Here is a 15,071-nt window from a genome sequence, read left to right on the forward strand (position 1 = left end):
TTAATGTGGAGTCTTCCAAACCGGTGTTACTTGAATATTCTGTGCACTTTTCAATCTTAATTTAACTCTGTCCCAACTTTTGTTGAGTGTGTTGCAGCCATCAAATTCTAAATTTGTGTATGTTTACAAAATACAATTAAGTTGGTCAGTAAAACTATTGAAGATCTTTTCTTTGTACTTTTGTCAGTTAAATAAAGGTTCACGTGAATTAACATATCACAGATTTTTGTTTTTATTGCATTTTGGAAAATATCCCAACTTTTCTGGAAATGGGGTTTGTACGTTGGGTCTCACCGATGTACAGGAGGCTGCACCGGGAGCACTGGACACAGTATATGACCCCAACAGACTCACAGGTGAAGTGTCGCCTCACCTGGAAGGATTGTTTAGGGCCCTGAGTGGTAGTAAGGGAGGAATCAGAATCAAGTTTATTTTCACCGGCATGTGACATGAAATTTGTTAACTTGGCAGCAGCAGTTCAATGCAATACATAACCTAGCAGAGAGAAAAAAATAATAAATAAAATAAAACAGAATAATAGTAAACAAGTAAATCAATTACACATACTAAATAGATTTTAAAAACATGCAAAAACTGAAATTTTGTATATTTTTTTAAAAAGTGAGGTAGTGTCCAAAGCTTCAATGTCCATTTGGGAAATCTGATGGCAAAGGGGAAGGGGAGGTGTAGGGGCAGGTGTAGCACTTCTTCTGCTTGCAAAGATTAGTGCCAGGAGGGAGATCAGTAGGGAGGGTGAATAGACAAGGGAGTCGAATAGGAAGCGATCCTGTGGAAAGCAAGAATTCGGGGGGGGGGGGGGGGACCCCATTGGAGATGGCAGAAGTCCAGAGAATTAGGTGCTGGACGCGGAGGCTGGTGGGGTGGGAGGTGAGGTCAAGAAGAACCCTATCCCTGGCAGGGTGGTGAGAGGATGGGGGTAAGAGCAGATGTGCATGTAATGGAAGAGATGCGGTTGAGGGCAGTATTAATGTTGGAGGAAGGAAAGCCCCTTGCCTTGAAAAATTAGGTCACCTCCTTTGTTCTACAATGAAAAGCCTCATCCTAAGAGCAGATGCAGCGGAGATGGAGGAATTGAGAGAAGGGGATGGCGTTTTTACAAGTAACAGGGTGGAAGAGGTAGAGCCCAGGTAGTTGTGACAGTCCGTGGATTTATAATAGACTTCAATGGACAAGCTGTCTTCAGAGATAGAGACAGCGAGATCGAGAAAGGGGGTAGAGGTGTTGGAAATGGACCAGGTAAATTTGAGGGCAGGGTGGAAGCTGGAGGCAAAGTGGATGAAATCAACAAGTTCAGCATGGATGCAGGAAGCAGCACCAATACAGTCGTCAATGCAGCGTAGGAAAAGTGCAGGTCGGTCATCAGTATAGGGTTGCAACATAGACTGTTCCACTTAGCCAACAAACAGACAAGCATAGCTGGGACCCATGTCAGTGCCCCTAGCTACACCTTTTGTTTAAATGAAGTGGGAGTAACCAAAGGAGAAATTATTTAGAGTAAGGTCAAGTTCCGCTAGGCGGAGGAGAGTGGTGGTGGAGGGGAACTGGTTAGGTCTGGTGTCCAGAAAAAAAACGGAGAGCTTTAAGGCCTTCCTGGTGGGGGATGGAGGTGTATAGGAACTTGGGGGGGGGAGGGGCACGGGACGTCCACTCAGACCATGAGAGGCCTGCATCGGGCACTTTCATGCCTTACAAGGCACAGATTGGAAGTCTATGTGGGGCGCCACTCCTCACACAGACTAGAGCAATGTGTCATTAAGTGCCCTGCTCAAGGGCACAAACATGCTGCCACAGCTGAGGCTCGAACTAGCGACCTTGAGATAACTAGACGAACGCCTTAACCACTTGGCCACGTGCCCAACTGGACTGGACATACATAGCAAAAATAAGATAATGGGGGCCAGGGAACCTGAAATCACTGAAAAGATCCAGAGCATGTGAAGTGTCGTGAATGTAGGTAGAAAGGGACTGAACTAGGGGAGATAAAGCAGAGTTGAGGTATGAAGATACAAGTTCAGCAGAGCAGAAACAAGCTGAAATCATGGGTCTACCTGGACAAGCCAGTTTGTGGATCTTGGGTAGAAAGTTTTCCTCATTTAATCCCAAGTGGCCCACTCACCTATCCATCTATTGTGATTTTGAGTCCTAGTTCAAGATTTCTTAGCCATGTGAAATATACTCTCCCCTCATCCATGCCACTGAGCTCTCTAAGAATATCAATGAGGTTACCACTGAGCTGTCTAACAACATCATTGAGGTCACCAGTCATTTTACCAAATTCTAAAGAAAGCACCCTCAGTGACTTAATTTTGATATGACCAAGCCAATATCTCAACAACTGGTGTCTAATGAATCTTTCCTCTCAGAGGTTCATGAATTTTTGGCATTCTATACTCTAGAGAGCTGTGTCAAGGGAATCTTTGAATATACAGTGGATTCCAGTTAATTGTTCCAACGTTAGTAAGACAAAACAGCTGACTGTGGACTTCAGGAAGGGTAGGACAATTCCTCAGAGGGATCAGAAGTGGACTGAGTGAGCAGTTTCAAGTTCCTGGGTGTCAATATCTCTGAGGACCTAACCTGGTCCCAACATATCAATGCAGTTATAAAGGCGGCAAGACAGCGACTATACTTCATTTGGAGTTTGAAGAGATCTGTAATGTCAACAAATACACACAAAAACTTCTATAGGTGGACCATGGAGAGCATTCTGACAGGCTGCATCACCATGTGGTATGGGGGGGGGGCGTGGAAACTACTGCACATGACTGAAAAAGGCTGCAGAGGGTTGTAAATTTAGTCAGCTCCATCTTGGGTACAAGCCTATAAAGTACCCGGGACATCTTCAAGGAGTGAGGTCTCAGAAAGGCATTATTAAGGACCTCCAGCACCCAGGGCATGTCCCTTTCTCACTGTTACCATCAGGTAGGAGGCACAAGAGCCTGAAGGCACACGGCGATTCAGGAACAGCTTCTTCCTCCCCTGCCATCCGATTCCTAAATGGATATTAAACTCATGAATGCTACCTCACTTTTTAAATAATATATTATTTCTGTTTTTTCCACGATCTTTAATCTATTCAATATACGTATACTGTAAGTTATTTACTTATTTATTTGCTTTTTCTTCTGTATTATGTATTGCATTGAACTGCTGCTGCTAAGTTAACAAATTTCACGCCACATGCCGGTGATAATAAACCTGATTCTGATTAATTGGGGTAGACGCTTATTTGGGACAACTTTTGAAGAATAAAATCTGATCGAGAAAATAGCCAGGATTCCCTTTGTTCATTTGGGACACTATGCTGCTTAAGTGGGACAGCAGACTGTGCTGAATAGTTTCTAACTAGCATCGGTCACATGAACCATTAGACACTACAAAGTGCTTAGAGCGAACAGTATTTAAATAGCATTAGTTTTGTGTGTTTGTGTTGAAAAAGCAGAAAAAGGCCTAAGGATTCTGCCAACAGTGGTGTCATCACAGAATTTATAGATAGCATTTGAGCAGTGGCTGCTACACAGTCACAAGCGTACAGCAGTGGGCTAAGCATGCATTGTTGAGGTACACCTGTGTTGAACATCAGCAAGGAGATGTTATTTACTGCCTGTGGTCTGCCAATTAGGAAGCTGAGGATCCAATAGCAGAGAGAGGTACAGAAACCCAGGTTTCGAAGCTCATTGTTTAGAACTGCAAGCAAGATGGCATTGAACACCAAGCTGTAATTGCTAAACATCAGCCTAATGTATGTTTCACTTTCAGATACTGCATTCCACATCAGAATTTACTGAATAAAAACTTGTCTAATCTTCTCAGATTAATAACTGATTTTAAAAAATGGTGGAAGTCCAGGCAATTTTCAAGGAATCAAAACAAATTAACTTACGTCTATTAAATTCATTAAAAGATACTTAATGAACACAGGTGTACACCAAATTAGAAGTAAGGTCATGTAGTGTCCATATTTAAAACCAATACATTAATGTCACGCAAATAATGCAAAACAAAATCACGATGAAACAAAGAATACCTGCATCATGATCTAAAACAGGAATACCATGACCCCACTAAAAAATTCCCACCTGCCACATGTAGCAATAAATTGGCTTACAACTCTGTGCAGAAAGGCCAACTGATGTCGGGAGTGCAGGACAAACAGTATAGCCTCTCATCTCTATGATGTGAGTCTATGAACTGCACCCTGGCTGGCAAGGTCAATGTGAGCCATTTTGGGGAAAGGGCAACACCGGCTCCTTGTATTAACAGATCACTCAGATCCTACAGGTTTGTCCCTTGACATTCTGTTGGATGCAATGGAAGCTGGTGTCTCCCCTTTCTTCATCTGGCTATCCAGTTCTCTCCAAACCAACTGCCAATTCTGAAGACTACAGATGACCTTGTAATCACATAATAATATCTGGGCTAGGAGAAGTTATCCTAGAAATAGCCTAGACTGATTGTGTTCACAGTGCAGTCTTGATCTGCACATCTCAGCCCTGACCCTAACCCAAAGTGCTCATGTTTTCTAAGATGTGTCCAATATCAAGTTCCCAGAGGTAGGCTCTCTATGTGAATTGTGGTGAAGAGACCAGTAGAGAAAAGTGGCTCATGCCTGTTTCTCAGAATAGCAGTACTGTCAATAATACATATAATGCTCTAAAAACCCATCATAGCGCAGATTCCAATTCAGTTCTTGCTCCTGGATACATACCTCAAGCACTACATGAACAGAAAGCTCATGATTATACTACTGTTCAACGTCCAAAACAATTCAGCTTTTCAGGGACGCATGATAAGCTTTTTAGTACATTAGACAACCAAAGAAATACAGAAGGAATCTGAATGCATCACAAAGCAGAGAGCTTCAGGGCTTGTCGTGGAAGCTTTGCAGTTTATAATTTACATTGTTGACAAATTCAGAAACGACATAACTGTTGTAATTTGCAGATGATAAAATGGGAGAAGCAGCTGAATCCCAGGGGACAACTTGAGAACAGCATATTCTTGTGGCAGGGGTAGATTAGTGACAGTTGAAAGTTAACTGACAAGCTTAGAGTGAGAACAAAGGGGTTTAAAAATGTGTGCCACTAGTTACGAGAAATAGCATACAAAATATGACAATTACCTACCAGAACTCGGTGGAATCCAGGTAAGCAAGGCAAAGATCTGAGAGCTACACCAAAAACTATCCCAAAGGGATAAGCTCTTGAACACAAAATCCTCACAGCAGGAGAAGCCTTCCTGAAAAAAGCAATTACATTTCAAGCTATAAATGGACTTACAAGCTACATGCATTGAATGCCTCTCAACATGTTTAAAAGAACTCTTTTTTTAACCAGGAAAAATTGTGATCTTCCTTTTCTTTTATTTTACATATCTAATGACCATCATTATATTACATCAATTATCAAGTGGAAGTCCATTGCCTGGTTCTACAGCCCCAAACTACACTTAATTAGACTGCAAAAGTCACAACTTATGGTCAAAACAGTAATATGTGTTGAAAAATTACTTAGCTGGTATTCTGCATACCACAAAAAAAGTAAAGCTATGAACTGATATTAAACAACACACATCAAAGTTGCTGGTGAACACAGCAGGTCAGGCAGTATCTATAGGAAGCGGTACAGTCGACGTTTCGGGCCGAGTCCTGACGAAGGGTCTCGGCCTGAAACATCACTGTACCTCTTCCTATAGATGCTGCCTGACCTGCTGCGTTCACCAGCAAATTTGATGTGTGTTGCTTGAAATTCCAGCATCTGCAGAATTCCTCGTGTGTGAACTGATATTAAACTTGTCTAATTATAAATCAATAGCATGAAACTTTCTATTGCCAACCCAAAGTTGCCCCCTTTTCTGCTGCTGTTGTGACATAATGAATACAACAGCCGCTTATAAACTTGTTCCTCATTAACTGTGACAAATTGTTCCAGCAGCAGCTTAATAATTTCAACCTTTATATGTGGCAGAACTCAAACAGATTTTTAACCACCAGAAAGTTCACTGCCCCATGTCAGAAGTTCATTTGAATATTCTGCCAGATGGAGATTATGGTTAATGGGGAAAACAACTTTCATAAGCCTTGGGCATCTGCTGAAAGGGGGTGGAAAGAAAAAGAAACATACTGGTAAAACTTAATTTAGAAATGTAATATTCACTATTGTGACTAATGCAATTGAATTTCCTGGATAACATCCTAAATCTACAAAGTGTTTCTTTCACTTTCAGTATTGATTAATCTTTACAATTAAGGCAACCTTTAAATTTCAATCAAATTAACAACAATCTTTGCTAATAAAGCAGATTAAGGAGTGGGGTAAAATTGGGGAAAAGAGCAAAGGAAACAGATGGGAAGTAAGAATAAATAAATTTCTGCTTAATGTAATCTTTTCCTTGAACATAACCTCTTCATTAGTTGAAATACTTATTTAATCAAGTAACCATCAATGACTAATACTCAGCTCTAAATACCTCTGTACAGATAAATAACAATAGTCAAGCAGTGTCAAAAAAGTTCCAAACTATCTTTGTTACTTTGTATTCAGTTTATAAAAGCAGATTTTTAAGTTACAAATTTAGCATTTTTCAATACTCTTACTTGTAGAAATTCCTGAGTTCTAATGATGATATTTAAAAACTTCTTGAATTCCTCCTCCTTTTGCAAAGAGTCCCCTTTGCAGTCTGCAAACTCTAAACAAAAAGATAATTTTTTAAAAAAGCATGTTTGGTTTGAAATGAAACCCACAAAATCCCGAAAAAAGGTTTAAAATTACCAAATCCAAAGCTCCCTCTATTCATCATGAATACTGTTGGTTAATAATGGCCATCAAATGCTCAGTCAATAAAATTAGCATGGAGTTGAAAATATCAGAATAGCAAAACTAATGAAGAGGATCTAGATAACTTTTTCTTTTACAATCTTAGAGATCAAAAAATTTCACTATTCATAGATAAAAGTATATTGAACAGAAGTTCCAGAAATTCTGCATGTTATTTAAGTAAATACAGATGCACATTCCTTTATCCGAAATTCTGAAATCCAAAAAGCTCCGAAAATCAAAGTTTTTTTTTCGCCAATAGCTGACGTCACTCAGGTGTGACGTGGCAGCACTAGCAGAGGCCACCAGACGTCATTTGTGGCTCAGCGCTCGTACTGGTTACACATGCATTTGCTGTTCGCTGATATTTTGTGTTCACTGTTGACTTTGTGTTTAATTTCACTGTGAAAATGTCAAAAAGAGCTGCAGACACTCCTATGGGTAACAATGAGAAAAAGAGAAGGGATCTTCTCTGTCAATAATGCAGAAAGTGGAGTTATTGCAGAAGCTTGATCGTGGTGTGTCTATGCGGCGTCTTACTGAAGAAAATAGTGTCGGAACTACCACTGTATATGATTTAGATAAACAGAAAGGCAAGTTACTGAAGTTTTATAGTGACAGTGACGTTCTTCATTTATTCCAATAAGTCATTTACCATGTGTTTGATTCGGTTTGTTTGAAGCTGTATATTTTTATGTTTTATTGAATGTTTTGGTTGGAAGTAAAATTTCTTCTTGTCATTATTCCCTAAACAATACAGTATAACAACTATTTACATAGCATTCACATTGTATTAGGTATTATAAGTAATCTAGAGATGATTTAAAGTATACGGGAGGATGTGTGTAGGTTTGGTGCGCCACTGGGTCTTAAAGTCCACCACACTGAGACAGGTTAAATAAGGGACTTGAGCATATGTGTTTTTTGGTATCGTGGTGGAGGGGTGGGGCGGGTGGTGTGTGAAATCCGAAAAATTCTGAATTCCAAAACGCAACTGGCCCCAAGGATTTCGGATAAGGGATTGTGGACCAGTATACAATTATCTCTCTTGCTCTGGACTGCCTATTCTATCTTTCATTACTACTTGGGAAAAGACATTTAAACAAAAACTTGCAATACTCGTGTAAGGGGTTTCTTCTTTTATGTTACTGCATAGGCCAATTAAAATGGCTTCTGTTTTATATTAGTTGCTGAGAAAGTTCTCTCGCTAGCAGCTTGTTTGGGTTATATTATTGATAAGAGAGTGAACAAACCAATTGGGATAGATGTTATTCTTTCTTGTGTGTCTGTAAGCTATTGTGATGCGCAGGTTTTTTGGGCAGAAGGCGCGATGGGGAGAGAGAGGGTGGACGCGGCTAACCGGGTCGGACCCCGAGCAGGAGTCCGAGGTCCAGGGTTTTTGGCGAGGAGAGGGAACAGAGACAGACTCATGTGGAGCATCTGGTCGACCACCGTGGTTGGTCCCAGGTGGCGGATCGAAGTGGCCAGAGGGGATCAAATGGTGAAAAGGGGATCATTACTAGAGCTCCAACTGTTTGTGCACGAAGAGATTCAACTTTGATAAGTTTGGCACTTTTTATTTTCCTTTTATATTTTATCTCTATTAATTATATAGTTCCAGTAATATCTATAAATTGTAATTAATTAATAGTATATGGTGTTTTGTCTGCTATTTGGCAGAGTGGGGTACGATCACACAGCATCCACACAAACTTAATTACCCAGTTTGGCGGGGCCGAGGGCTGCTTTCCCTAGACAGTGAGTTGAGCGACCCTGAGGCTTACCAGGGGGGCTACACTCGTACCCTTATTGTAATTCATTATTTGTTGACCTAGTGTTATGTGTTTTAAATTTTGGCTTCAAATAATACAATAAAGAAACCTTCATTGTCTCACCCTCCTGAAGAGTTTGAGCCAGCCAAAAATCCAGACGAAGAAAGGCGGAATCATCTTTTACCCAATTAATGTAATGAAGTAATAGAGGAGACCTTAGCACTGAACCCATCTGTGCTGGAAACTGAATGAATGGGGGGAAAAAAAAAGGTACAACTTACACAGATGAATAAAGCATCATCAGAACATGAAAGACAACAACTAGTTCTCAAACATGAAGTGAGTTCCAAGACAAAAAATAGACCACCTTCTTCATTTAAATGCTTGAAAATTTACTCCCTTTGGGGTTGAGGGCACAATCTGCCACAATATTTGAATTTTGGTGTGTGCTATTAGCTTATCTGTATTGAACAAGAAAGACAATGAACTAACATCAATATTGGTAAACCAAGGTGAAAATAATTATCAGAATATTGATTTTGCTCTTCCTGACCATAAACCAAAGACATCTACTGAAATAGAAACCCATGACCAATTAACCTACCAACCGGTACATCTTTGGGCTATGGGAGGAAACCAGAGCACCCAGAGGAAGCTCATGCGGTCACGGGGAGAATGTACAAGCTACTGCCAGGAACTGAACCCAGGTCACTGGTACCATAAAGCTTTGTGCTAACCACTATGCTACCGGATTACAGTGTTATTTCTCAGGAACAGTGCTGAAATCTGTTTTTTTTTGTTTTATATTAAATGACTTGTACATATCTGTAATATTGGTAAATAATGAGGAAGTAGTAATAGATACCATGAAGATACAAGTACATAGTGGCAGAAGAAATTTTATTCAATGAAATGATAGCCCTTAACAGTCAAAATAAAGACAACGTACTAAAAGGCTGAGTTCTAAAGAAAATGATGAAACAGAGATAACTGTGTAAACATCTTTGTAAGTAGAAAGCAGTACTGATAAAATGATTAGTTAGGAAAACATAGGAGATCTAGAAATTGTTAAGTAAAAGCAGACAGTACAAAAACTGAGAAGTCAAGCTGACCTCATAGAAAACAGTGCAAAAGTAACTAGAACAATGCATTCCATTTCAATTGCACACTTTGGGAAGAATGTGAACAAAGAGGTGTGCAAAGTATTTATTCCAAAGAAATTTTCCAGTCACTGGGGATTATACTAGAAAGGAAAAAGCTTTTCTTCTTGGTTCGGAAGAAATTAGATTGAAATATACAAGATCGTGACGAGTCTACGGGGCAATGTTGAAAGCTGTTCCCCTTATTACACAGGCTGAAGACTGAGGACCCAGATTTAATATGTTATGGAATACATTAACTATTGATGGTGTAAAGAAAGAGAATCAACCAACAGAGAATTGGACAAGCACTTGAGAGAATAGTTTTCAGGGCAATGGGTGAAAGAGAAAGGAGATAGGACAGATAGAATTGTTCTACTTGGAGTTATCACAGAATTGGCGGGTTGCATTGCCTCCTCCTATGCCATAAGCATTACAGGAGGATGTAGAGTTGTTAAATCTAATAGCACAACTATAAAAAGCATTTATTCTGCAAGTAGGAATGATTTTATAGTGTTCCATTCTTTAGAGTTTAAAATTATTTAGTATACAGAATATTCCAAGGTCCATTACTTCAAATGCCTCCTTCCTTACCTCAATCCAATCAAAGTTCTGCAGTAGTTGAGAGAATGTGGTTAACTGCTCCAAAGGAAAGGTTTTGCTCTGAATTAGGAAACAAGGCAGTTCAGTCGTGTATGCAGCACTACTGATACTTGGGATAATTTCTTGATGCATCTTTCTCCTCTGCAAAAGTGAAATTTAGGATTAAGACAATTAATGAGCACCTCAATCTATAACCCAAACGTGTCAGCTTTCAATTTCATTACTTCACACCTGCTGTTAATGTCACTTTATTCTGGCCAATTCCATAAAACTAATTTATTTGTTATCAAAACATTAGAACAAATACAGTAAAATTAGAGTTTATTCAGTGACAATTAGTGAAATTTACTTACCCTTTTTTGCATTGGAGGCTCTATTAAGTTTACCAAACCTCGTGTTTTGGACAACTGCCTGTGACCATTGTTTTGGATCCTTTCAATGAATTTTTTCCAGGGAGAACGAGACTCATGAAAATTCTGCTCGGAAACAGTGATTTATAGTTATATGATAAAGTATATTTTGTAGTGCACCAATCCAAAAGGTCAAACATATCACCAAAAGTCAAAATTTAAAAAAAAGAAATGCTCCAAATCTACACCAGCTCATTTGAAGTAATAAAAAGAAGAAAAACAAAGTCTTTGATATTTGGTACCTGGGTTTAGATCCAGTCATGACTGATGGGGCTATGCTCTATGCAATACTACATAAGCAAAACTGAATCCTATACAAGTAAATACGCTAGAAGTATGAAAGGATATAGGATTAAATTTAAATTTTAAAAAAACTTACAATACAGTAAATCATATGAACTATGCAAATCTTTCAGCTTCCAAGAACCAGCTAAAGCACCACCTTTTTATGTCCAATATGCTGTTGTATTCCAATACAGCTGACTTCTGTGTTATGGAAGTCTGAGCAATAAAAAATTGCCCTTACAGAAGTCACAAATCAAAAAATCTGAGATACAGAAAGAAAATTCATTCTTACGAAAATTGTGAAAAGTAAATAAACAACTTTTTTTCTCAATGTCTACTTCTTTACAAGTGTAGATTTTATGGAAAATTGTGATATGGATCTTTTTCATAAGAAAAACACCACCTTAATGCAGAGAGGTTGCCTGTAAATGTCTTTAGAATCTATATAAATGGCCTGTGATGACTCATACTGAACATTTCAAAATATTTCACAAATTGAACATTCTTTCATACATTCCTATCTCACTGGTACAGGCTAAAAGGTATTTTGTAAGTTATAAAGTATTTTTGACAACTGAGAGTGCTTGGAAAACATGTTTATAATAAGAAGTTTGGTTCAAACACACTGCAGTATTTTAAGTACATACATATTGTTAATTGCAGCATTCAACACGAAGTACACCATTTTAATATTAGTTTTGAAGTTCAGTTCTTGTATGAGCAAGGCATAAGATATCGTGTACTCATGAGATTTTGAGAGTGCTGGAAACCCAGAACAACAAACACAAAATGCTAGGAGAACTCAGCAGGTCTGGCAGCATCCATGGAAATGAATAAACAGTTAACAGAAATAAGATGGCAGGAGGGGAAGGAGTACTAACTATAAGGTGATAAGTTGTTGATGGTTAGGAACGGTTCTGCGAGACAGTGGAAGAGAACAAGTCAGGTCCATTGTCAAAAGGGGAGAGCTTTAAGGCCTTCTTGATGGGGGGGATAGAAGTGTATAGAGATTGGACATCTATGATGAAAATGAGGCGATTAGGGCAGGGAATTGAAAGTTGTTGAGAAGATCAAGAGCATGTGAAGTGTCATGGATGTAGCTGAGAAGGGACTGAAGCAGAGGTATAAAATGGAGTTGAGATATGCAGACATGAGAGCAGTGTTGCAGGAACATGCAGAAACAATGGGTCTACCAGGACAGTCAAGTTTATGGATGTTCGGGAGGAGGTAGAAAAGAATAGTGTGGGGTGAGGGAACTAGGAGATCGGTTGCAGTGGATGGGTAAAGGTGTCTGAGAGTTGTTGCTTGGGCTCAGAAAGGTAGATGTCAGTCAAAAAAAAATTCTCCCCCTCCCTCTTCTTCAATTTCCCACTCTGGCCCTCTTTTACCTCTTCTCCTCACCTGCCTATCACCTCCCCAGGTACCCCCTCCTCCTCCCATGGTCCCCTCTCCACTCCTAGCAGATAGCTTTTTCTCCAACCCTTTGTGTTTTCCATCTATCACCTTCTTGCTTGTTCTCCTTTCCTTCCCTCCCCCCATCTTCCTATTCTGGCATCTTCCCCCTTCCTTTCCAGTACTGATGAAGGGTGTTGGCCCAAAACATCAACTGTTTATTCATTTCCATAGATGCTACCTATCAGCTGAGTTCCTCCAAGATTTTGTGTATGCTGCATAAGATATTGTACATGAGCTACTTACTGTTAGTGCATACAACAGGGAACTATCAAAATGTTAGTCATACGCAGATCAGGAAATTTTGATGGAGAGAACGCAACCGGTAAATGCATAAAGCTAAAGTAAATAAGACACTTATTCCAATGCACTTCGGTAATTCTATGTTTGACAAACCGCATTAATGGTGCCTGTATACAATGCTCCTTTGGTCGACATTTTCTGGATAGATCATGAAACCATATTTTTCATTTCTTTTATGTCGTTTACTTTTGTTTCTTGTCTTGAATGTGTTTCTGGAACTGTTGGAGCCTGTGTTTTGCAGTTTGGAGATCGATTGGGTACTTCAGCGCTCTGAGGAGGATCTGGGAGGCAGAGGGAGCAAGAGCGAACCTCGTATCTGGCAGGCTGCAGGACAGGTGCAAGCGACGTTTGGCTCAATTTCACTAATTAAAGCTTCCATTATTCGCCAATTAAAGCAACGAAGAAGATTGAAGCGAGTGCAGAGGGGTGAGCACCAGCTGCTCTGTACCGGAGGGGAAAGTCTGCCACTGCACCCAAACAGTGTTGCCCAGGACTTTAGACTTCCCTCCCCCCCAACCCCCACCCACTCCAGTCTTATAGTTTTTATATTCTGTGCTTTATTCAGCGCTTTTACACCCAATCTTCTTGGTTTTTACTTGTGCGGGGAGGGGGTTTTGGGGTTGATGTGCCTGTTCCATTTTGTTCACTTTTTTTTGTGTGGGAGGAGGGATTTGCAGGTCAATGTGTCTGATCCATTTTGTTTGGGTTTGTTTTGCACAGGAGGAGGGATTTAGGTGGTGTTGATGTGCCTGATCCGTTTTCATTCATTTTTTTGCGGGGAGATGGGATTTGGGGGTTGATGATCGTGCTGCCTTTCTTTTCTTTCTTGGTTTCATGGCCACCCGGAGAATTGTAACATTTCAGAGTTGTATACCTTGATAATAAAGGAACCCTTGAACCTTTAATGTTTTAAAAATGTTTCAGGACCAATACTGTTTGAATATGGAGTAGTTTTTGGTACTCAGGGACAGGTAATAATGTTGATCCACAGCACATTTTTTCTGCAGATGCAAGTACAATCTAACTTCATATTATTGTGAAATAGCCTCAAAAAATTTTAGAATATTTATTCAAGCAATCTGCTATTTGGATTTTAAAGAAACAAAAATATAAATACAATACATTGATGTTTAATGACTTCTTAAATCCCAAATTATTCACCCAGAGATCCAATTGGCTGGCCACATACAAATTTGAATAAACCAAGTAAAAAATAGAGAAAGGAAAATCCTCCCTCCGCATCCTCGCAGAAATGCAGATTTTAATATTGGTCAAGACAACAGGAAACTGAAATTATCTCAAAAAGGCAAATTTGTGAAAAAGAGAAAAAGCACCCACGACCCACACAGAATGATACAAAAGATTTTTTACAAGTTATATGAAAAGGACTTACTTTGGGTTTTCCAGATAATGTCAAAGAAACATATTCAGGTGCATGGATCTTATACAACAAGAGAAGGGCCACCAAGTGTGTCTGCATTCCCTATAAAAAAAAGATCATATCTGCATCTGCTTAATCACAAAACCAAAAATTCAATACAAGCTCAGTAGCTTTTATATAATTTCAACTATCTTCCTTCATTCAGATACATAACACCAACAGGTAATTTAACCAATTAAATAAATTCTTCCATTCAGTTTGATCCTGACTGCCAAGTACCTTGTCTATTTTTATTGAATTTTTGACCAAATGATTTCAAGATCTTCTAGATCTTGGAGTCCTATGATCATTTCAAAACAACATTTCTAAATTTTACTCATAAATAGCTTAACTATAATTATATTCAGACTCTTCTTCTAGATTCTGTAACAGAAAATGAATTTCTGCATCAACTTTTTTTTAATCCAGCAGTGATTTAATTATCTCAAATCTCTGGATTCCTGAACTGAAGGGTTTACAAGCTACCACAGAGGCCCTTGTAATTTAATCCATTAAACCTTGGTATCATTTTACAGAACCTGTGTTGTGCCTGCCCTGGGCAGATAGTACTTTCCCAAGAATTACCAACCAAGATATAATATGACTGTCCAGATTTGATTGGATAAAGACCCAATACATTCTAATACCCTTGAGATAAAGGCCAATATCCTACTTGTCAATGTGGTTACTCCTTGGGATAATTTAAATAACTAAATCTACTGCTATATTGTTTCTACAATCATTAAAGGACAATAATGCAGAAGTAACAGCTAGTTTGATCTTCTTTTGGTATGTAATCTAAAACAGCATATTGTGCTAAAACCCTGAACAGTTTATAGTAAGACTTGTTA

The 15,071-nt window shown here is 39.1% G+C and overlaps 1 protein-coding gene across 1 annotated transcript in view; it reads right to left on the bottom strand.

Moving 5' to 3' along the window:
• cenpi (centromere protein I) overlaps positions 1-15,071 on the bottom strand; it is a 100,477-nt gene that overhangs the window by 68,161 nt on the left and 17,245 nt on the right. The window contains exons 7-12 of the mRNA XM_063060812.1: positions 14,194-14,283; positions 10,704-10,826; positions 10,342-10,491; positions 8,732-8,852; positions 6,617-6,708; positions 5,148-5,259 (exon numbers count right to left, since the gene is read on the bottom strand). Of these exons, the coding sequence (XP_062916882.1) occupies positions 5,148-5,259; positions 6,617-6,708; positions 8,732-8,852; positions 10,342-10,491; positions 10,704-10,826; positions 14,194-14,283 (688 nt within the window). The remainder of the gene's footprint in view (positions 1-5,147; positions 5,260-6,616; positions 6,709-8,731; positions 8,853-10,341; positions 10,492-10,703; positions 10,827-14,193; positions 14,284-15,071) is intronic.

The sequence above is a fragment of the Mobula hypostoma genome, chromosome 10, assembly GCF_963921235.1.
Source record: "Mobula hypostoma chromosome 10, sMobHyp1.1, whole genome shotgun sequence".
Lineage (NCBI taxonomy): Eukaryota > Metazoa > Chordata > Chondrichthyes > Myliobatiformes > Myliobatidae > Mobula > Mobula hypostoma.